Genomic DNA, 23,091 nt, shown 5'->3' on the forward strand with positions numbered 1-23,091 from the left:
TGTAGCTGTTTCCACTTTTCCACTTTCTCTCCAGCTGCTTTGGGTTGGGGGTTGCTTTTCCCATACTCTCCCCCACCCCCCACCCTGTCTCTGTTCTCTTTCTGCAAGCAAAAACAGCTCCCTGCCCTCTGTGGCTTCTCTTTCCCCCAGTTCACCTCTCCCCACTGCATACCTGCCGAGTTCTATGGTTCAGGTTGTGCAGATTGTTGTGTTAATCCTCAAATCAGTTTCCTAGGTGTGCAAGATGGTTTAGTGTTGATCTGGCTTCATTTCAGGGATGAGAGATGCAAAAAAAAAAAAAAAAAAAAAAAAAAAGCAAGGTGCTTACAGTTTTAACAATTATTAAAATTGTAATGAAAATGTGTTTTAATCTGCAAATTTTGAATTAATTCTTAGCAGAAGTAAGATTCCTTAGTCAACTTTCTCAGTAACTTCAGTAACTATAAAATTGAGTTATGTTTTGTAGGACTCTCTTATCATATTAACAGATGTTTACATTCCAATAGCAATTAAAAATTTTTTTAATGTTTATTTTTGAGAGAGAGAGACAGAGCATAAGAGGGGAGGGATAGAGAGAGAGAGGGAAACACAGAATCTGAAACAGGCTCCAGGCTCTGAGCTGTCAGCACAGAGCCCAACGCAAGGTTCCAATTTGGGAACAGCAAGATCATGACCTAGGCCAAAGACAGATGCTTAACCAACTGAGCCACCCAGGCATCCTGTTCCAATAACAATTTTAATGTCATTTTACCTATTGCCACACTGATGCAAAAAGTACTTTGGGAATGAACCTATGTTCAATTCAATGCCCAATCCTGACAGCTTAAAGCTTTTAATTAAATTAAGGGGTAGGAAAGTGAGCCCACAGGGTGGTTTAGCAACCAACTCATACTGTGGGCAACTGAAGGCTGCAACAGAGAATACACACCAAGGAGGGATATTTATGGGTATTTATGTACCAGCTCCCTTGAGTCTTTGATTGAAGACTTGGTGGAGGGCTGTCCCTTAGAGCATTGACTCCATAACACTGTGGTATGACAAGTGGATAGAAAAGTAGGGTCCAAGTCGAAGAGAGCATTCTTGTGCAGAGACAGGCAGTTGGAATGCAGCTGCTGAATGGCTGGTGAGCAGCTTAAAGTGGAGACTCCTGGACTGAAACCCAGGTCTGACTGATGTCAAAGCCATTTTTTCTAATTCAAATCTTCCCCCAAGTATTCCATGATTGAGTGAAATTTTAGATGGAGACCACAAGGTCTTTGGAATGGCACCTCTCTACATATTCCCCAGAGTGAGACAAGACTCTTTAAAATTAGCTGTAGGAGTGCCTGGTGGCTCAGTTTATTGAGCATCCAGGTTTTGATTTCAGCTCGGTTGTAATCTCAAGGGTGATCTCAACGTTCATGGGATGGAGCCCCCTGTTGGGCTCTGTGCTGACAGTGTGGAGCCTGTTTGGGATTCTCTCTCTCCCTCCCTCTCTCTCTCTCTCTCTCTCTCTCTGCCCCTCCCCCACTCACACGTGCATACTCTTTCTCTCTCAAAAGAAATAAATAAACATTAAAGAATCAGCTGTTAAATGTGGGCTTACTGTTCCTTGCTAAAGCCAAATTTTTGTAATCAGCTGAAATCGTATTACATAGAGACCCTATTTTTACAGATCCTCCATTCTATAAGCTCTTTGTCACATGATATGTTCATGGTCCAAATGTGGAAGAAAACTGAGCCAGCAGCCCATTCTAGGTTCCAAGCAAAGTGCAAACATACATATTGTGTGAAAGAAGCAGCCTTAGTTAGAACTGAGCCAAGAGGGGTCATGCAAGTACTTCTCTAGATCCTTCAGTTTTGATATAACAGCTAATCCCCTTCTGCTCCTCCCCAGGCCCTCCTCATGGCTTAGATGTGGCTGTTCTTTGGCAGACAGCTGTTACATGAAATTGCAAAATCTAAGCACATATTTGCTCACTTAATGTAAGCAACAGAGAAATAAATCTGAACTTTGGAAAAAGTCTATTAATAATTAACAGATAGTGAAATTATCAAGATATAGAATGCTATGCAGGAAAAAAAATCCCAAATCTTGGGTTTGGAATAAACTGTGAAAATGTTTACCCGGTTGGTTTGTATCAGTGATTATGAACAACATGCTAAATCAGTACTTCAGAAGTCTGTATATGACTATTACAGGTCTGGGGCAAATGATCAAGAAACATTGGCTGATAATGTTGCAGCATTTTCCAGGTAAGAAAATTTATTTATTTTTAAATCATGTTTTTTGTAATTACACGAAGACATTCTACCAAAATAAGACCTCAGGTTTTAATGTTGATGATGTGAAATTATCTGTCTAGATAGATGCTTAGTAGAGAGGGAACAATTCTTGGGCCTGTGAGAAATTTTGGGCTATCAAACTGTTTAAAAATATCCCAAGCCTGGGAATCTCAAACCATTGACTGAAAAAGCCAACCCTAATTGTCCTCACATGGAATTATGTGGATAATTAATTTGACTACGTATAGAAATAGTGATGTATTCTAAAGACTCTATTTTCTTTTTCTCTGAGTTGGACAGTGAGGGTCTATGAGCATGGTGTAGGAAGTGGTTAGCACTAGGTTCAAGATAGCCATCTTATCTGGTTAAACCAGATCGGATTTTGCCTCAAATGTTCCCATCCTGCTGGCTTTCCCTTATCATTCATTTTGATTATTGTTGTCTCAACTTTCACTTTAGATTTCAATTTGTCTATATAACATTAATCTTTCAACGTTGCTGTTTCATCCATCATCCAAAGTGCTTCACCTACCTCTGTTTCCAAATTAGTTTTCCCTTGCCTTTCATATTTCAAAGCACAAGATGGTAGGTGTCACGGTTTACGTTTTCTGTTTGTAATAAAAACAATAAACAAAATAACTTTAAAGGAGTGTTTTTCTCTCAGCAGTTACAAAACGGTTTATTTGCTGGAGTAGGGGAGGAGAACCCCCCATACACTATACTCTCTCAGGCTCATCTATCTTACATTATAGCCTTTAGTAAAGCTAGTGAATATTGTGGGTGTTCATTGATGGTGATAAATTAAAGAAAAAGGGTAGAAAATATCCAGAAGAAAGAATCTGCTTTCCTGCTTGGCTTCTTCTGTCTAGAGGAAAATCTCTCAAAAATCACTTTTCTATGTGTAAATTAGGAAAAATGAGATGATTCTAACCAAGATGGTCCCTGGCAAACAGCACCAATGTACTCTCAGGAGTCTGAGAATGAGGTGAAGGATGGGGCCTCCCCCAAACTTCTCTAAGCCTTGACTTTGTCTCAGTCCTTCCCTGGAACCCACATGAGCTCCACCAATGCTGGAAGAGCCACAGAAAGGGAAAATTTGGCTAAGAGTGGAGGGGCTTAAAATTCTGTATGATCTTTTTCAATCATTTAACATTCTGGGTCTCTCCAAACTTTTCTGTTCCTGGAAGATGTCCCTTCCTGGGCCCAATAGCAGCTCCGTTCACCGGGTAATACGGCTTACCTCCTTGTAATTTCCTGAAAACAACACTTTAACCCAAAAAGGTTATTTTAACCAAGGAAATTTCAGGCCCTTGACAGGTGTATGGAGTTGGTGTCTCCTTGCATTTCTTATGTCATAATGCTCAGGTGACCATCTATTTCCTCAAACCCCCTTTAACACCCTTCCGCTCATGCTACTTAATTAATGGACTCATGCTTATTAGGAATCTCTATAGGCTAGGTTCTATACTACATGCTGAGGATAGAGCAATGAGCCAGACAAAGCTCCTGTTCATAGGTGCTTACATTCCAATGGATGCACATTGACCTTTGACTTCCATAATGCTGGTGGGTTGAATTGATGCAAAATGTACCCCAAACAACTGGCCAAGTAGAGGCCTTAAAGAGAGAGCAAAGGGGTGCAGCACATACAGGCACCTCTGCAACCCTAGAAATTCTGGAAACTTTGTCAGACATAGAAGGCATTGTTGACTTCCAAGTTGTGGACTGGAAGAGTGCCTCATGCTTGTGTGGGTTTCATGATACTCCAGTAAGTATTCCCACCCTGTGCATGTACTCAGTAACTTCAGGACAGAGCACAGATAATGAGAAAGTGTTTGCAATGCAATCCTTTCCATGAACCTTGATCTTTCCTTTTTGTTCAGCTTGAAAAGGAAAAAAACATGGATTAATCAACTTTCTCTGGAGGTTGGCTGATGCTATTTTATGATCAACCATTTGAAGAGTTTTTATATTGCAACAAACGTTAGCGGCCATTGCTTATCTAACACCTCAATTCCTCTTTTCTTGTGTAACTTTCTGGGTGACCCTTCATTCCTCACCTTGTATCATTGAGCTGATCACATGGAACTAAGAATAGATTTTCTGCCAGAGTTGTGGTGGCTTTGGGTTAACGGGATGAAGGAAATCAATCTGAACTCTCTCATTCTGATTCAAATGAAGACTGCAAAACAACCAGACCTCAGATAACCTGTTGTGACACAGTGTCAGGGCATTTTAAAGACATTTATGAAATGTGTACACTTTCCCTCCCACAAGCACAACAAAAGGTCATTCACAGTGACAGCTGTTATCTCTCTGTGCTCAGCTCTGACAATCACATTTCGGAGTTTTGGGGATATGGCTCACTTATGTGACCTAGAAGTTGCTTGTAAACGTTTCTGGGGTAAGACTTGCGACTCTAATGTTATCATGGCTAAAAACTGATAAAATAAAATAAAATACAAAAAGACACATGAAGTCAAATAGATGGAACCATACTGAAGAACAAAGTTACCTACTGTAAACATTTCGAGAACAGTAGGTGTTAGCTTGCAACATTTTGCATGATTGGAATCATCATGACCTGATTGGAGTTAACTTAAACACACACACACACACACACACACACACACACACAGTATGTTGTTTCTCTTACACATTAACTCAGTGTATCCTTCTCAACCATGGTCTGCACTTTGTGGCTCCTGGTGAAATCATCACTAGTGGAAACTTAATTCTATAATTTGGGTGTCTAGAAGTCCTGATGAAGTTAGAAAATGAAGCTCCTTTCTTTTCTGTTGTGTCACTTACTGACACTGAAAATGGGGTGATTTTCTTTTAGATAACAGGTGATAAAGTGATGTCATTATTCCTTTATTGCAGTGCTTCACAGGTTGATAGTGATCCAATTAAATGTTTTAAAGATGTCACAATATTAAGAATTAAGGGTAAAAAATAAGATTACAGGGGCGCCAGGGTGACTCAGTCGGATAAGAGTCGGACTCTCAATTTCGGCTTGGGTCATGATCTCAATGTTCGAGAGTTTGAGCCCCAAGTTGGGCTCTGTGCCGACTGTGAAGAGCCTGCTAGGGATCCTCTCTCTTTGCCCCTCCCCTGCTCTCCCTCTCTCTCTGTCTCTCTATAAAAAACTTAAAAAATGTTTTAAAAATAAGATTACAAAAATTGTGCTGTTTTGTATACGTATTTACATACATTTTATTTGCTTTAAATAGTTTAGAGTAAACAATTAATGTGAAGAAATTGGACTGCAGTATAATCATCTTACAGGACTTATGAAACATTAATTCACTGTGTTCAGTTGATGGGATTCAGTAACAGCACTTGGCTTTACAGCTGGGTGGTAAGTGTCTTCCTTCAAATACAGTATCCCATCTTGGGGAGTGTGTATATCACCAGATTTTTTTGTAAATTAAATGTGAGGCTTTTGTTGGATGTGAAGTGTGGGTCAAAAGTTCTGTGAAAAGATCCCCACCTTTACCCCCTACTTCCTTTACTCGGTCATCTTATTCTCCATCCTTCGAAAGAGGTTTATTATTTGATTGGTTCAATTGTTTTGTCCATCTTCATATCCTTTTTCCAAAGGGGAGGTCTCACAAGAGCACAGTCCAAGGTTACATTCAGCTACTATTTGATGTAAGACTGTGAAAAAAAAAAATCACTTCTATTGGGGGTGGAGTCAGGTGGGACTCGGAAAGCTATTGGAACTACTTGACAAGGTTAGTTGTAATTGTTCTTTGGAAAATATCAAAAAATGGAAAACTTTTTAGAGAACATACACTTCCCACTCCATTGATCTTATATAATTTTGCCTGAAACTTGCATTTTGTGCATTGGTTGGTGAGTCTCCGTAATGTCACCGTCAGAACAGAAAATAATGTGTGTGGGAAAGCCAAGAACACAGTTATTAAAGGGACTGCGCCACCACGTGGACAAGCATAAATAAAGCTACTGTCTGGAGATAGAAGGGTTGAGCCTTGCCTTCTACATAGGAATTAACATTTAACAATGTCCTTTCTCACACACACACACACACACACACACGATGCCCAGCAGCTCTGTGTGTGCTCTTCATAAAAGCTTTCATTGTTTCCTCAGCTCTAAGTAAATATTAATGCCTTCCAAGGCCAACAGCTGCTATTAAAATCGTTTTCTCTCATTCTCATAATACACTTAGAGATGATTGGTAATAAAAACTCTCTTCAAGGCTTCTGCCTTTCCCCCTTCAAAATGGAGATCAAAGAAGCATGCTGTGAGGGTCAGTCCAAAAGAAAAGACTTCCAGCAGCAAAGCATGTGGTGTGACAGAAAATAATGACAATTATGATGTTCAAAGGAATTGCAGAGAAATCACACAGTAAAACTTCTTTATTATGCTTTTCAAGGGCTGGATGTTTTTACTTTATTATGTGGGGAAGGGTTAGATTACAGACCCAAAGCAACATGAAGGCAGAATTTCTTCTTCCACTACAGGAAGTAGGCTCCAGTTAAGACCTTGGAGATTCAATTTATTTTGGTTACTACATTTCTAAATCACACTTAAGTATATTAACTAAAAATCTTGTTCTCTCTGGAAGCAAAGTAAAATCTAGGTAATAAAAGGTGAGGGCTGGTTAGGTATGTATGTATGTGTTACACACATTTTTGTTTCTTAGTGCTCATTAGAAAGACGGCTGTATTTTCTTCAGTTCTAATGAGTTACTAATGAGAAAAATAATCCTGAACAAATAGGACATATAAATTTCGCTGAGAGGAAAGAGAACTTGTTCTCCTATAAATTTTACTAGTAAAGTTTTTGGTTCTTGGTTTATTGATAGTTTTCATTACAACACAAAAGAATTGCAGGAAAAGTCATTTAAGATCGTGTTCAGGAGTCAAAAATTCTTCAAGCCAAAAGTCCAGTTTCTGCCAAATACCCTTTTAGAAGAAAATGCACAATTAAACTAAAAAGAATTATCTTCCCTCATCACCATACTTCAGTGGATACTGACTTCCGTTTAAGAATTTTGAGGAAACCACATTATAATTTTATTTTTTAAGTTTTTTTAATGTTTATTTAATTTGGAGAGAGAGAGAGAGAAAGAGAGACAGTGCGAGTGGGGGAGGGGCAGATAGAGAAGGAGACACAGAATCCAAAGCAGGCTCCAGGCTCTGAGCTGTCAGCACAGAGCCTGACCTGGATCTCAAACTCACCAACCATGAGATCATGACCTGAGCCGGCATCAGATGCTTAACAGACTGAGGCACCCAGGCACTGCACCACATTAAAATTTTAAAAGTAATTACCTGAAGTTACTGTCTGTAATTTGAAAAGAAAAACAAAAAACAAAAAGGACAAACTGTACATAATATATCTTTTTTTTAATTTTTAATTTTTTTTTTGAGAGAGAGCAAGTGCACAAGTTGGGGAGAGAGGCAGCAGGGGAGGGAGAGAGAGAGGGAGAGAGAGAGAGAGAGAGAGAGTGTGTGTGTGTGAATCCTAAGCAGGTTCCACTCTCAGTGAGGAGCCTGACTCAGGGCTCAATCCCACAACCTTGGGATCATGACCTGAGCCAAAATCAAAAGTCAGATCCTCAACCAACTGAGCCACTCGGGTACCCCTCTTCTTAAATTATAATCTAATCCATGTTTTTGTATACCATCTTCAAAATGACCTGGAGGAAGTGAAATGAAAGCTATGTTCACACAAAAACATTTACATAAATGTTTACAGCAGCTTTATTTAAAATTGCTTCAAACTGATATTTGCAAATGACATATCGGACAAAGGGCTAGTATCCAAAATCTATAAAGAGCTCACCAAACTCCACACCCGAAAAACAAATAACCCAGTGAAGAAATGGGCAGAAAACATGAATAGACACTTCTCTAAAGAAGACATCCGGATGGCCAACAGGCACATGAAAAGATGCTCAACGTCACTCCTCATCAGGGAAATACAAATCAAAACCACACTCAGATATCACCTCACGCCAGTCAGAGTGGCCAAAATGAACAAATCAGGAGACTATAGATGCTGGAGAGGAGGTGGAGAAACGGGAACCCTCTTGCACTGTTGGTGGGAATGCAAACTGGTGCAGCCACACTGGAAAACAGTGTGGAGGTTCCTCAGAAAATTAAAAATAGACCTACCCTATGACCCAGCAATAGCACTGCTAGGAATTTACCCAAGGGATACAGGAGTACTGATGCATAGGGGCACTTGTACCCCAATGTTTATAGCAGCACTCTCAACAATAGCCAAATTATGGAAAGAGCCTAAATGTCCATCAACTGATGAATGGATAAAGAAATTGTGGTTTATGTACACAATGGAGTACTAGGTGGCAATGAGAAAGAATGAAATATGGCCTTTTGTAGCAACATGGATGGAACTGGAGAGTGTGATGCTAAGTGAAATAAGCCATACAGAGAAAGACAGATACCATATGGTTTGACTCTTATGTGGATCCTGAGAAACTTAACAGAAACCCATGGGGGAGGGGAAGGAAAAAAAAAAGAGGTTAGAGTGGGAGAGAGCTAAAGCAAGAGACTGTTAAAAACTGAGAACAAACTGAGGGTTGATGGGGGGTGGGAGGGAGGGGAGGGTGGGTGATGGGTATTGAGGAGGGCACCTTTTGGGATGAGCACTGGGTGTTGTATGGAAACCAATTTGGCAATAAATTTCATATATTGAAAAAAAAAGAAAAGAAAAAAAAATAAAATTTCTTCAAACTGGAAATGTTCCCAATATTTCTTAGCTGGGGAATGGGCAAACAGACTGTGGTACTTCTGTACAGAAGAATACTGTTCATCAACCAAAAGAAACAAATTATAGATGCACATGGCAACATGGATGAATCTCAAATGCACTGTGCTAAGTGAAAGAAGGCAGACTCAAGAGGCTACATACTTTATGATTCCATTTATATGTTCTTGCGAAGTAAAACTATATGGACAGAAAAAATATCGGTGGTTGTGAGGGGGTTGGTGGGAGACAGAGTTTCACTGTTAAGGGAAATGGGGAAATTTTTAAAGATGGTGAACTGTTCTTGATTGTCTTGGCACTTATACGACTGCCTGCATTTGACAAACCTTCCCAAACTGGACACTCACATGGGTGAATCCTACATATGTTAACTACACCTCACTAAGAAGGATAGCTTGTGAAATTCATTATTATCTTATTGCTAACACGCTATCTTAACAAGCATTGAAATTGCCCCTTTTCCTTCAATTTTGTTATTTGCTGGGTGGGAAAAATACAAGAATATTTTCTCTTTTTAAACTAAAATGTACTGTCAAAGCTTTGGTTATGATTTTAAAATTCTGAAACTCTTTTTAAAAAATTCTAGATGGAAGCTGTATCCGCGGATGCTCCGGAATGTTGCTGAAATAGACCTGTCGACTTCTGTTTTGGGACAGAGGGTCAGCATGCCAATATGCGTTGGGGCTACTGCCATGCAGTGCATGGCTCACGTGGACGGGGAGCTTGCAACTGTGCGAGGTAGGAAGAAAGTCCTCATTCAAAAGGACAGAAGAGCACTAACATTTAGTGACTCTTTTCTGTGTATGCATCAAGCAAGCACTTCCCTAGATATGTTTATACTCACAAAAACTAAGCTCATTGACTCTGCCATTAATATACCTGTTTTTGCACCTTCTGCTCCTCTATTTTCTAGCTGTATGACTCTGGGCAAGATACTTGTGCCTCAGTTTTATCAGCTGCAAAATAGGGATAAAAATAGTACCCACCTCCTCAAGTTACTGTCAGGATTAAATGAATTTGCACAAACAAAGCACTTAAAATAGTGCCTTGCACAGAGTGGTGGTTCAATAGCTTTTAGTTATATTATGTGTATTAATACCCGTATTTCAGAAAATGGAGGTCTGAGAAATTGACTTGGCTCACCCATGGTCATACAGCAACATAGTGGCAGAGATGGGATTCAACCCCATGGCTACCTTATTTCAAAGTCCTTCCTGCTTCCCCAAACCATGTGAGTCTCACAGGGAAACAGCAAATGCAGTGACCTGGTTGGTTGCATTTTCTGCCATGGCTTTGGACCATGATTCTGTTTTACGAATGGGTTAGATTCCCAATAGAGCATTTCTAACTGCCTTAGGAGAGAGATGAGAAATTCAAATATGATGTAAAGAAATTCCTTCTTAGGGCTAATTTATTAACTTTCAGTCCCCTAGCAACCATGAACATTTGAAAAGGTATGTACAGTGATAAATCTACCCACCCCCCCCCCCCCAACTTCAAAACCTCCTATAAAACTCCTATCTGACTTCTTTTGATACTAAGCAGGTCAGGAAATTCAGGCCCAAGGAGCGGGAACTAAATACTATTTTAAAGCATTTCAGTTCTAAGTATTACCGATCTTATGGATTTACTTCCCTTCTTGAAATGTCTACCATAGAATTCTGCTAGGGACATCAGCATGACAGAGTGAGATTTTGCTGGACAGACTTAGGTTAGAGTGTAGAACTTTTTTTTTTTTTTTAATTCTAGGACCACACACAGAGAAGTGGCCTTAGGACCCAGCCATTTGTCTATGAGAAACCTGAAATATGGGCAGGGAGAAGGAGAAGGGAGGAGAAGAAAACCAGTATCTACAGTTGGAATAAGAAAGGCCTTTCCTTTCTTATGGCTTTCAAAGGCCATAGACAACAACCATTAAAACAAAAGCCAACAAATCAACACAAGAACCCAGAAACTTCTATGCTGTCAAAGTTCTACAAAAATTGATAAAACAAGTGGCAAACAAAACAAATTGAAATTATGAGGCTGCAAAGCGTTAATGACCTTTCTGTGTGAAAAGCCCCTATACTTGAATAATAAAATAACATCTAACCCCAAATAGATGAAGAGATATAAGTGGAAAAGGACAAATAGGAGATTCATAAATGGACACATAAAAATGGCCAATAAACATATGAAAAGTATTCAATTTCCCCAATTATCAAATGCATATAAATTATAACTATATGTTTTATTTTCTGAATATCAAATTACCATTTTCAGGTTATACAGTGTGATGCGGTTGTTTTCAAATATTGATAAGAAGAGTGTAAGGTGGAATCATATTTCTAGAAAATTGTTTGACAATTGTTTATCAAAATTTTAAAGTATGAATTCCATGTGATGCTGTAAGTCCTCTTCTAGGCATTGCAAGGAAATAATTATGACTTTGAAGAATAACATCTCTGCATGGATTCTCCTGCCTTTGTTATTTTTAATAGGAGAAAAGTTAGAAAAAAGAAAAACCCAAATGTCCCCATATTTGGAGATTGGTTGTAAAACAAAATAGGGTGCATTAAAAATGAAATCAATTTTTTTAGTGATATGAGAGAAAGAGTGTGGTGGTATGGAAAAATGTTGTGGCATGTTTTTTAAAAAGCAGTTACAAACAATAGTCAGAAAGATAAATATATGATTTCACTCATATGTGGAATTTTAGAAACAAAACAGATGAACAAATATTAAAGAATCCATCCTCAGAGCAGCCCAAAGAATAGTACTATATTAAGCCCATTTTACACCTGGGAAACTGAGGCATGCAGCAGATGAATAACTTGCCCAGAATCACACAACTCATAAATGGTAGAAACAGGATTCAGACCTAGACAGCTTGGCTGAAGAGTCGTGGCTCCTTACCTCCCTGTACTGCTTTTAATTTCCAGAAAATCCCATAAAATGTCATGAGAAGAAGCCCATTTATCTGTCAGTTACAATTCCCTAAAAATAACTGATTTATCATGTTATGCACATGCAAAGCAGCCCCCCCCCCCCAGGGGAGTGAGATACATGATAAACATTGGGACAGGGTGGAACAGTAAGAACGAAGAGGATGTTGTGACACTGAGGACACAGAGGAACTGGCAATGACATGTTACACACAATGCCCTTGAGAATCTAAGACCCTGGATCAGGTTGCTGTGAGGGCAGTGATATCACAGTTTAGATCTAGATTTGTAGTAGAAATCTCCTGTAAGGATTTTGACATTCCTAAGGTTTTTTTCTATGGTCCAATTACCATCTATGGATTGATGATTTATTTAATATTTAAATTAACCCTGGGGGTGCCTAGGTAGCTCAGTCTGTTAAGTGTCCACCTATGGCTCAGGTCATGATCTCACGGTTGGTAAGTTTGAGCCCAGTGTAGGGTTCTGCGCTGACAGCTCAGAGCCTGGAGCCTGTTTCGGATTCTGTGTCTTCCTCTCTCTCTCTCTGCTCCTCCCCTGCTTGTGCTCTCTCTTTCTCAGAAATATGCAAATAAACTTTTAAAAAGTGTAAAAAATTAAAAATAAAAATGTATCCTTAAATTAACCCTGAAAGACGATGGTGATCCCCCCCATAACCAAGAGTACTCCTTGGTTGGTATGTTTGGGTTGTGAGATGGATAGGTTACTTGGAAGGAAAGAAAGTATATGTACCTGGAGCAGATGCTGTTGGTGTTCAGGTTATATCCCCTTGTTACTTATCATTTCTATAAGAACTTACAACTTTTTGTCTGTATTTTCTCTGGCAACAGGAGCTGATAGATGGGTGGGTTGGGGGTTACCTTCCCATTAACACACCCTTCCTTGACTGCCTTCCCTTCCTTCTTTCACTTTCCTATTCTTCAACTCACCTTGTGATTATTCCCAAATAAAAGACTTGCACTCATATCTTTGCCTCATTGTTGGCTCCTGGAAGAATGCAAATCAAGGTGAGGACCATTCAAATCCCCAGGGAATGCTCAGGCTTGAATAATTAGAATGGACATCCAGAAAGTTCTCAAAGCTGCCACAGTACCACAATCTTGCCTTCTCAATTGGCTCTCTAGACTTCACAGCACCTTGCTTAAAGGGTCTTTTGGGCTTTCTTTTCACCACTGTGGAGCACATCCCCAGTATAACTGGGCCTGAGAATGGAGCTCTATTTTCTTATACAGCTTTGTGGTTGTAGAGTGACCAATGGAGCTACTCTTTCTTTGTTTTCAAAATGGCAGTGAATATAAAGTTACCAAATAAAATGCAGGGAACCAGTTGCATTTGAATTTCAGATAAACAGCAAGTCATTTGTAACTGGGTCATCCTATATGTTTATTTGCTGTGTCTGACAACCTTAGTTGAATAAGAGCTCTTACTTCTAAGGGTCCTTTGAAAATTACCTGAGAATAATACTAGGAAAAGCTTCCCAAAATGGGGTGCACTTTTTATTTACCCCTCAGAGTCCCAAAAATGTCTTCCAAATATTAAAAAACTTACTTTCAGAAAAGTATACTCCCGGGGTGCCTGGGTGGCTCAGTCAGTTAAGTGTCCAACTCCTCATTTGGGCTCAGGCCATGATCTCAGGATTTTTGAGTTTGAGCCCCATGTCGGACTCTGTGCTGACAGCGTGGAGTCTGGTTGGGATTCTGTCTCCCTCTCTCTCTGTGCCTCCCAAGCTTGCTCTCTCTCTCTCAAAATAAATAAAAATTAAAAAAAAAACTTAAATAAAAGTATACTCCATTTACACTTTAGTGGGAATGAAAGTTGCTCTTTTTACTTTGCTAAAGATATTTTTAATTTAAGCTTTATGCAGGGACCTCAAAAATGACTTTAAGGGTCAGATTGGTAACATAAATACCCAGAGAGGGATGAAGTTAGGAAAACAACAATGCAGGCTCGATGGTGGAGACTGCAGCAAACCTGAGATTGCAGGTTCCATAGAGGGGGGCAGCCACATTTTAGTGCTAGCTAACTACTGTCCCAAGGGATTGAGGATGTTGGGCTGCCAAATCTCCAAAAACTTTAAGAGAAGCCAAAACCCTTGATTTTTATGTGTAATCTCCTGGTTTTTAAATGTTGGCAAATAAATCAAAAATTCTCTAAAACACTGTTTGGGGCAGTAATGTGTGGGCCAAAGCAAATACTTTTGCGGGCTACAACTGTCCCCTGGGCTGTCAGTCTGGGACATCTGATTTATGTGGAATTCACCACTAACTAGTTTCACTTCTGTAGCAGGCCATTTTCACTCTCTAGGAGGATTACGTTTCCTCACTGATAAAGTCAGCTGCTCAAGCAAGATCAGTGGTTTGCTTATCATGTCCCAAAGAGGTTGGGATTGTTCCCAAGAGTCTTGGGGAAGTGAGGTGTGTCACCAACCACGGAGCTACTTGCGTTGCATGTTGGGGTTCAAAAAGACAGTTAAAAAAAAAGAGTTCTGCTGTGAAGGCAAGAATGCAGACAAAATCTCTACAATGAGAAAACTCAAAAACCCAAACCAGAAAATTCCTACCAGGAAGATGATTTTACCTTTTTTTTTTTCAGATTAGAAATGAATGGTTCTGTCCTTCTTTAAGATTTCATGAACTAGAGAAACCATTCAAGGTAGAGAACTGTCCTTCTGAAATCCCACCCTTATCCTCTACCTTCTTCCTCCTGTGCCAGCCCTGGAGAGTGTAGACGGTGGAGTGAGCATTTATATGTGATTGCTTTTCATTTCTCATAGCTGCATTCTTGGGATAGAGGAAAGCAAGTAGACATATATATTTCCGGCTCTTGCTGAAAACACAAATAGATGTTTAATAAATGCCACAGAAATTAACTGTTGTGAAAAATGATGATAGCCAACATTTATTTGGCAATTCATGTATGTCAGGCAATTTGCATTTATTAACTTATCTATGTCTTACCCATCCTAAAACATGAGTGTAAAACTCTAAAGATCTTCTTTTTTAAATGTTTATTTATTTATTTTGAGAAAAAGAAAAAGTGTGAGCAGGGGAGGGGCAGAGAGACAGGGCAGAACCCAAGTAGGCTCCACACCATCAGCACAGAGACCGATTTGGGACTCAAACTCACCGACCACAAGATCATGACCAGAGCTGAAATCAAGAGTCAGACACTTAACTGACTGAGCCATCCAGGAGTCCCAAAACTCTAAGGATCTTTTTCCAATTCCTGTGGTTGTGGAAACTGAGGCTTGCAGAGGTTAAATACCTTGTTCAGGGATATTAATCACTTTCTCAATGCTGTGTATAAGATCCTGATTAGTGACTGATATTTCCAAGTATCATTAACTACAGCAAGAAGCCTAAGGCAAACTCTATGTTATAGTCTCAGAATATTAACTGCAATTATGTTTTGCAAATATGTTAATTATGCAAATATTAACTGCATTCTATGTTTTTATAGTTTTATCCCTTTGATTTTGAGAGGATGGACTAAGCCACCGAATATGAAACTTATTAGGAAATATGAGCCTTGAGCAAAACTCAGGAGCATAAATAAAGGGGCTTGAATTTTAAGCAAAAATTAAAACTCCTGAAAATCTTTTAAGATGGAAGGAAACTAACCAAGAAACACTGAGTGGAGAGCAGTTTGTCATGCATTGTGTTATGAATAAGGGATTTATTGCAGTAGATGATTTAGTTAACATTTTAATAATTGACAATTGTTATAATATTTAAGGAGCCATATAAACACCTCTACTCATAAACAGCGCATCCATCTGAAACCCTATTAGATTGGTTTTTGATTTACGTTTTATTCTTCTTATGAGCTTCAGGGATGATTACAGAATCATTTCTACAAATACTTAAAGTAGTGAAGGAAATATCAATGATAAATATAAATGCTAGTGTAATATAAAACAGGTAGTCTCATTAGGTGAAATTTCCATCTTGCAAGAGAAGTAAAACATCTCTGACTTCTCACAGAGCAAATTAACAAAATGCTTACTATGCCACAGAGGCTTTTAGGACATTATCATAGAAATCTCTCTGGTTTTATGCACAGTGGCTGTAATGAAATTTTATTTCAGCCTCCATGGCTCCTTTTTAGCTCCTTTGCTTCATTTAAACATGAGAAATAAGAGGAAGGAGGAGATTGAGTTACTAATTCATCCCTTTGCTTCTGACTGTTATATGTCCACGCGCCACATGAGGGAGTGCCAGGACCTCAAATAGAGAGAAATTGAAACCACCTAAGGCGTTCTAGGAATGCTCAGTATATTACAAATTCTTAGTAAAGTGTCAAAAAAAAAAAAGAAAAGAAAAGAAAAAAAGATTTTAAAAGAAATTCCTGCCCCTGGATGCAATTAGAGGCTACCACACAGGATTTGATAGGCCATAAAACCATTAAATCTAAGCACTTTCTTTTTGAGCCTAAAAGGCTAGAACATTCCAAAGTGAAGTTTTGGGACTTGGCTATGACTTGACCACCTATTAAGACGCAGGTGGAAGAGATGGCAGAGTAGCACAAAGAGCCATACAGACCCCAAAGAACTGAATTAGGGCATAGGTGAGAGCTTTAGCTGTTGGATTTTCTGGATTTTCCGAGATTAGGTGATCGATTTTGACATTGAGTGAAAGACCATTCAGCAAGAAAAATTGTCATTTCCTTTGCTCCAGACCCAAATGATATATTTTTGAAAGCTTTATTGATTTATATATTTATGTGTTGTACTAGGTGACTGAGCAGATATACATTTCAGCATACCTATGAGGAAAATATCCCATTATTCTTAATTTTACCTAAATACAGGAAAGCGTGAGATTTCTTTATGGAGCTTTTTTTTTTCCCCTGAAGTGAGTGAGTGCCTTTTATGCACCAGATACTGGACTTTACAGCCCCATCATTAATCCTCACAATAGACCTGTGATGTAATTATCATTTATCATTCCCCTCATTTGACAGTGGAGGAGAAGGACGCCCTTGACCAAAGTCTAGGGCTGGCCCATGATCAAGATGGGGCTTGAACAGCAATCTGCCCTCTAGAGTCTGATCCAGTTATTTGTCTTAATCCATTAACAAAACTAAGGAGGAATAAGAAGAAAGGACAGTTCACTAAAACTTTGTCCAAATTATATCATTAAACATTTGGAAGAGAATACCTCTTTGCTTCATTGTAGTAAAAATCAACCAATTCTCACCTTTATTTTCAACCTATTTCAGCTCAATTTTATGTTTTGGACATTCTTTTCCCACAATCAAAATTCAGTGGACATGCCTATTCTGCACACACAACTCACACACAACACATAAGCATAGACACACACACATATATACACATATACATATATATACATTCACACATATTAAAAGATTATGGACCTTTTTTATATATATACATAGGTATACAAAAATATATAAAATGTATATATGTGCATAGATATATCAAAATTTTATATCTAAAAATTTTCCAAGAAGTGGTAGATTCGGGGTTGAAACCACTTTGCAGTAGGATAAACTTCAATCAAAAACAGCTAGTAAAAAATTAGCCTCCTACTACATTAAAGACCAACATCAAGTGGTATGATTTTTAGTATCTCGCACCAGAATTTAAGCTATTGGGCAGCTTTCTTGAGAGCATGAGATTGCTTCTTCTCAAATTATAAGTGTGCCTGATGACATTAAAGCATGATAATCCAGAAGTCAGAGGCTCACGTGTGTGTTTCAACACCGAGGTTGTTATACTGAGGGAGGTTAATTGAGGTCAAGTGCAGGCTTGATCTGCCTTGAAACCATCATAAAAGGCATCTCACTATGGTGTGGTCTCCATGTGATCTGTCAGTTATATGCCAGGACCTGACAACTTAATAAAATGACAGAATAATAACCTGGGGATCATTACAGTAAAGTTAATGTTTTAGTCTAATGCAGAGTTCTACCCCAGAGACACAGTGGAAGCAAGAAAGGGAGGGCACAGATGTCATTGGGACTAGTTATTTCTTGGAAATCTTTCGATGCAGACAAAAAGAGCTCTCAAAGTTAGTGACAGTGTGATCACTCAAGGTTAAACTGCTCCGGATTTAGACAATGGACCATCTTGAAAGCCCTGGAAAGGTGAAATCTGGTTTTCTGGCCTTTCTTGGCAGTGTTGAAATTGCTTAAGTTCCCTAAATCATAAATTAAGATTTGTTTGACCACTTCTAAGTATTTCACAGATAATTATAGTGGAAATTTCAAAACATTATTTTTCTAAGTAATCTCAAATTGTAATTTTAGACGTGCAGACAATAAATAATTTTTACTCCATCTTTAACAACTCTGTAAATGGCAGTTCCTGTGTGAAGAAAGGTGGGCACACCCAGTGGATGTTAGGGTGCACATTTATGCAAACACCTTAGTGTGTCAGACCCTGAGTTTTGAACCACACAACTGTTTGGTACTTTGTCATTGCATATTTTCCCCATTGCACAATGACTTCCTGTGCAGAGGACAGAATGCGTTTTCTCAACATTTTCAGCACAGCTGTCTTGGTGACTAAGTTTTGCAGGAGCTTTTTAATCAAATGCACCTAAAAATAACTTTAGTCACTTTAATCATGTTATCCTTTTTTCCTTTAAAAACACAATTTTGGAAACATAACTCACCTTTCCCATAAAAGAGAGCTATTTTCAAAGAAATAATTTGGACCCAAAGTAGCACATTGCTTAACCATTCTGCTCTAATCTAGAAATATGATTGACCCACATGAATTAATGTTTCAAATAATAGACGTTTACTGCCACTGGTAACTACTAGTTTACAATTTACTCTGTGGTGGTGGTGGTGGTAGCTGTGGATGAACATCATCCTCAAATGTATTATAATTCCCCTCCCTGTCAAGCCTAGCATGATAAGCTTTAGTTTTACTTGGTGATGCAGCATCTTATCTATATGTGTAAGATTGTTGGACAAGACATTAAACATTTGGAAGCTATTTTATAATTGGTGAACTATCTCATCTTTCAGTAACTTCCCTCTCTCTTATCTTCTGCAATTTTATTTTTATTTTGTTGTTAATATTTGTTTCTAACCCCAAATCTAGGAAGCTGGGCAAGTCCTAGATAAGCAAGGTTCTAAGATACGTCTGATGATGGGGCACCTGGTGGCTCAGCTGGTTGAGTATCCACTCTTGATTCTGGCTCAGGTCATGATCCCAGGGTCATGGGATGGAGCCCCTAGTTGGACTTCATGCTGAGCATGGAGCCTGCTTAAGATTCTCTCTCTCTCTCTCTCTCTCTCTCTCTCTCTCACTCTCCCTCCCTCCCTCCCTCCCCCTGCACCTCTCCTCTGCTTGAGTGCTCTCCCTCACATGCTCTCTCTCTCTCTCTCGGTATATGTGTATATATATCTATATCTATATCTATATCTATCTATATATATATAGATATAGATATATAGATATATATACATACGTATATCTATATATACATATACGTATGTATATATATGTGTATATATGTATATATATACATATATATGTGTTTATATATGTGTATATATGAGTCTCTTGGCACATTATGTATATATATGTATATATTATGTATATATATGAGTCTCTTGGCACATTTAACCATTACCATATATATATATATATATATATATATATATATATGGTATACCACCATGGTGTATATACATACATACCATATATGGTGTGTATATATATATATATATATATATGGTATGTATGGTATATGGTATTTGATATATATGGTGTATATATGGTGTGTGTGTGTGTGTGTGTGTGTATATATATATATATATATATATATATATGGTAATGGTTAAATGTGCCAAGAGGCTGTTAGTATAATGCAATTTATTCCTTGACTTTAAAACTAGTAAGGGATGGGGCGCCTGGGTGGCTCAGTCGGTTAAGCGGCCGACTTCATCTCAGGTCATGATCTCACGGTCCGTGAGTTCGAGCCCCGTGTCGGGCTCTGTGCTGACAGCTCAGAGCCTGGAGCCTGTTTCAGATTCTGTGTCTCCCTCTCTCTGACCCTCCCCCGTTCATGCTCTGTCTCTCTCTGTCTCAAAAATAAATAAACGTTAAAAAAAAATTAAAACAGGGCGCTTGGGTGGCTCAGTCGGTTAAGCGGCCGACTTCGGCTCAGGTCGTGATCTCGCGGTCCGTGAGTTCTAGCCCCGCGTCAGGCTCTGTGCTGACAGCTCAGAACCTGGAGCCTGTTTCAGATTCTGTGTCTCCCTCTCTCTGACCCTCCCCTGTTCATGCTCTGTCTCTCCCTGTCTCAAAAATAAATAAACGTTAAAAAAATTAAAAAAAAAATTAAAACAAAAAAACTAGTAAGGGATGAATGTATAAGAAATAAGAAAATGTGGCAGATTTACCTGTGCCCTCCTCAAAGGGACAACAATGTAGAAGACAGACAGATTCATTGGCAAGATGTTTCTGGCAACTGGCAAGCTGGGAGCCAGACACTACCCACCCTACCACCACTGGTCAGTTTGCTGTAAGTCCTAGCTTTACTTATGCCATCAGTTATATCCAACTAACTTGAATGAGTCCTTGAGAAAGAAAACATCCACCTCATTGTTCTAAAAGTATAGTCCACAAAACAAAAGCATTAGCATCACTCAGGAGCTTGTTAGAAATGTTAGATTTCACATCCCACGCCAGAACTACTAAGCCAGAATCTGAATTTTATCAACATCATCACATGATTTCTATGTATATCTGAACTTGAGAAGCACCGGACAGAGCCTAGAATGAAAGTCTTTGGTGGCTCCCAGCCAATGATGTAGTTTAAATCCTCAAAGATGAAACAGTGTTGGATGTAGCATGAATATCATTCCCACCTGAAGACCCTATAAGATCTTCTGAAAGCCTGTTGATATCAGGGTGACTCGAAACCAAGGAGAGGAATGTGTACAAAGTGGTTTTTGATTAAAGAATTTGGACAGGTAGGCTTAGTGTCCCCTAAAATTTAAGTCCACAGTAGGCTTCCTGTCTTCTCTCCTCTACATCCAGATTTCCTAGATAAGAAATGAACATTTTTATTAAGGCTTGCTTGATGGAGAGCAAAACACTGCCAAGATGTACAAGCGCAATTGCATTTCTTAGCCATACAGGGGATTCTGCCAGTTCATGCCACTTTGCAAAGCTACTTACTTGTTCTAGCCCAATTAAATCACTGTACATTGGAGCTTAGGGTTTGTATCAACTCCAGAAGTGGTTGCATTGATATCTAAGATGAGTTGATGTAAATAAACCTCAGTGGTTGATTATAGGTTCCATAGTGTAGGAAATTGAGTTAGATCTACTGAATGGCAGTTTGGGGAGGCAGAACTACATTTGACTAAGGTCAAATCTTATACCAGATTATTGAAGACCCTTGTAGCATTTCCCCAGACTAGGGCATGTGATTTCACTCTAATAAGAAATTTGTTGTGGGTGGGTTCTAGGATAACTTTTATTCTGTTAACCAGAACGCACAAATGTTTTTCACTGGCCCATAGCCAGTGTGGGAGGGACGGGATTGTGGGTGACAGTAAACAATGATATTAAATGCATTTATTTCCACATTATTATACTTATGGTTTTATTGCAAATAAAGCAAAGAAAAAAATATAGTGAGAATTTCTTCCAGGTATTGCTGTTGTTGTCGTACTAAGGAAATGCTGACAGCCTCTCAGATCTACTCTGCAGACTCTCCTCAGAAATCTGTAGACAGATAAGGGATAGAGGTGGGGAGTGGGGAAAGGCATGTTTTTGTTGCACCTCTCATATTATTTTCTGTTGTCTTGTCCCTGGCTTTTCAAAGGAATGTACACCCTGGGAATGTAGGAAGTATCTGCTTTGATATTCTTTTCTTATATCAGCCCTATCATGGAGTTCCTTGGCCTGGAAAAGAGTCCTCTCTCCTTTGAGAGCTTTCTTGTTTAAGGGAGTGAGCATTTGACACTCTCTTTGCAAAGAGGAATGGGTGTCTTGATCATCAAAACCAATGCTGGGAAAAGCTGGGTATAGAGAAGATGATGAGCAATGATAAGAAATCCAGGTCCTTGTCAAAATTCTGAGTTTATAAGGCTATCTAGGACTTCTTTTCCCATGTAGTGTTAGGCATTCTCTCACTTAACCCTTTAAAATCGCATGGCTTCAGAGTTTACACAGAATATGTTCACAAACCTTGCCTCAGTGTTGACTGTCTAGCAGTGTTATGAAGCAGACAAGATAGCAGCTGTGGTTACAGATATTTTGCAGATGAAGGGTGCCTCATGGATGGCCAGCCTGGGACAGTAGCCCAGGCTTTCTGACTCTCAACCCATTATAGCTTGTTGTTTTTTCAAGAAATACATATTATTACCTAGGTCATTTCCAGGGCTTTATCTTCAATGCTTTATAATTTTTTAAATGTTTATTTTGAGAGAGAGAGAAAGAGAGAGACAGAGCATGAGTGGGGAAGAGACAGAGAGAGACAGAGACAGAGAGACAAAGAGACAGAGAGACAGAGGAGACCCAAAACTTGAAGTGGGCTCCAGGTTCCATGCTGTCAGCACAGAGCCTGACATGGGGCTCGAACCCACAAACTGGGGGATCATGACCTGATCCATAGTTGGACACTTAACCGACTGAGCTACTCAAGTGTCCCTATCTTTGATGCTTTAATGTCTACAACCTTACTAATGTCTCTTTTAGTGATATGTGTGTGTGTATCTCATATGCATTTTTTAAAAAATTTTTTTAACGTTTATTTATTTTTGAGACAGAGAGAGACAGAGCATGAACGGGGGAGGGTCAGAAAGAGGGAGACACAGAATCTGAAACAGGCACCAGGCTCTGAGCTGTCAGCACAGAGCCCGACGCGGGGCTCGAACTCACAGACCACGAGATCATGACCTGAGCCGAAGTTGGCGGCTTAACAGACTGAGCCACCCAGGTGCCCCTCATATGCATTTTTTATAACAATGGCATAATGTACTACTGCTGTCTCTAAATAAAGAAGAGGAAAAAGTTAAAATACGAATACATCTAGAGCATTAAAGCTTTAGGTTTTTATTCTTGAAAATATATCTTAGGGATGATAAAAGAGGGAGTGAGTGAAAGTAAGGAAACAGAGTCGTG

At 39.0% G+C, this 23,091-nt stretch overlaps 1 protein-coding gene across 1 annotated transcript in view; it reads left to right on the plus strand.

The window, feature by feature from the left end:
* Positions 1-2,052: 2,052 nt before the first annotated feature.
* Positions 2,053-23,091, plus strand: part of HAO1 (hydroxyacid oxidase 1) — a 47,604-nt gene continuing 26,565 nt past the window's right edge. The window contains exons 1-2 of the mRNA XM_058684917.1: positions 2,053-2,235; positions 9,617-9,768. Of these exons, the coding sequence (XP_058540900.1) occupies positions 2,099-2,235; positions 9,617-9,768 (289 nt within the window). The 5' untranslated portion in view covers positions 2,053-2,098. The remainder of the gene's footprint in view (positions 2,236-9,616; positions 9,769-23,091) is intronic.

This window comes from Neofelis nebulosa, chromosome 9 (genome assembly GCF_028018385.1).
Source record: "Neofelis nebulosa isolate mNeoNeb1 chromosome 9, mNeoNeb1.pri, whole genome shotgun sequence".
Lineage (NCBI taxonomy): Eukaryota > Metazoa > Chordata > Mammalia > Carnivora > Felidae > Neofelis > Neofelis nebulosa.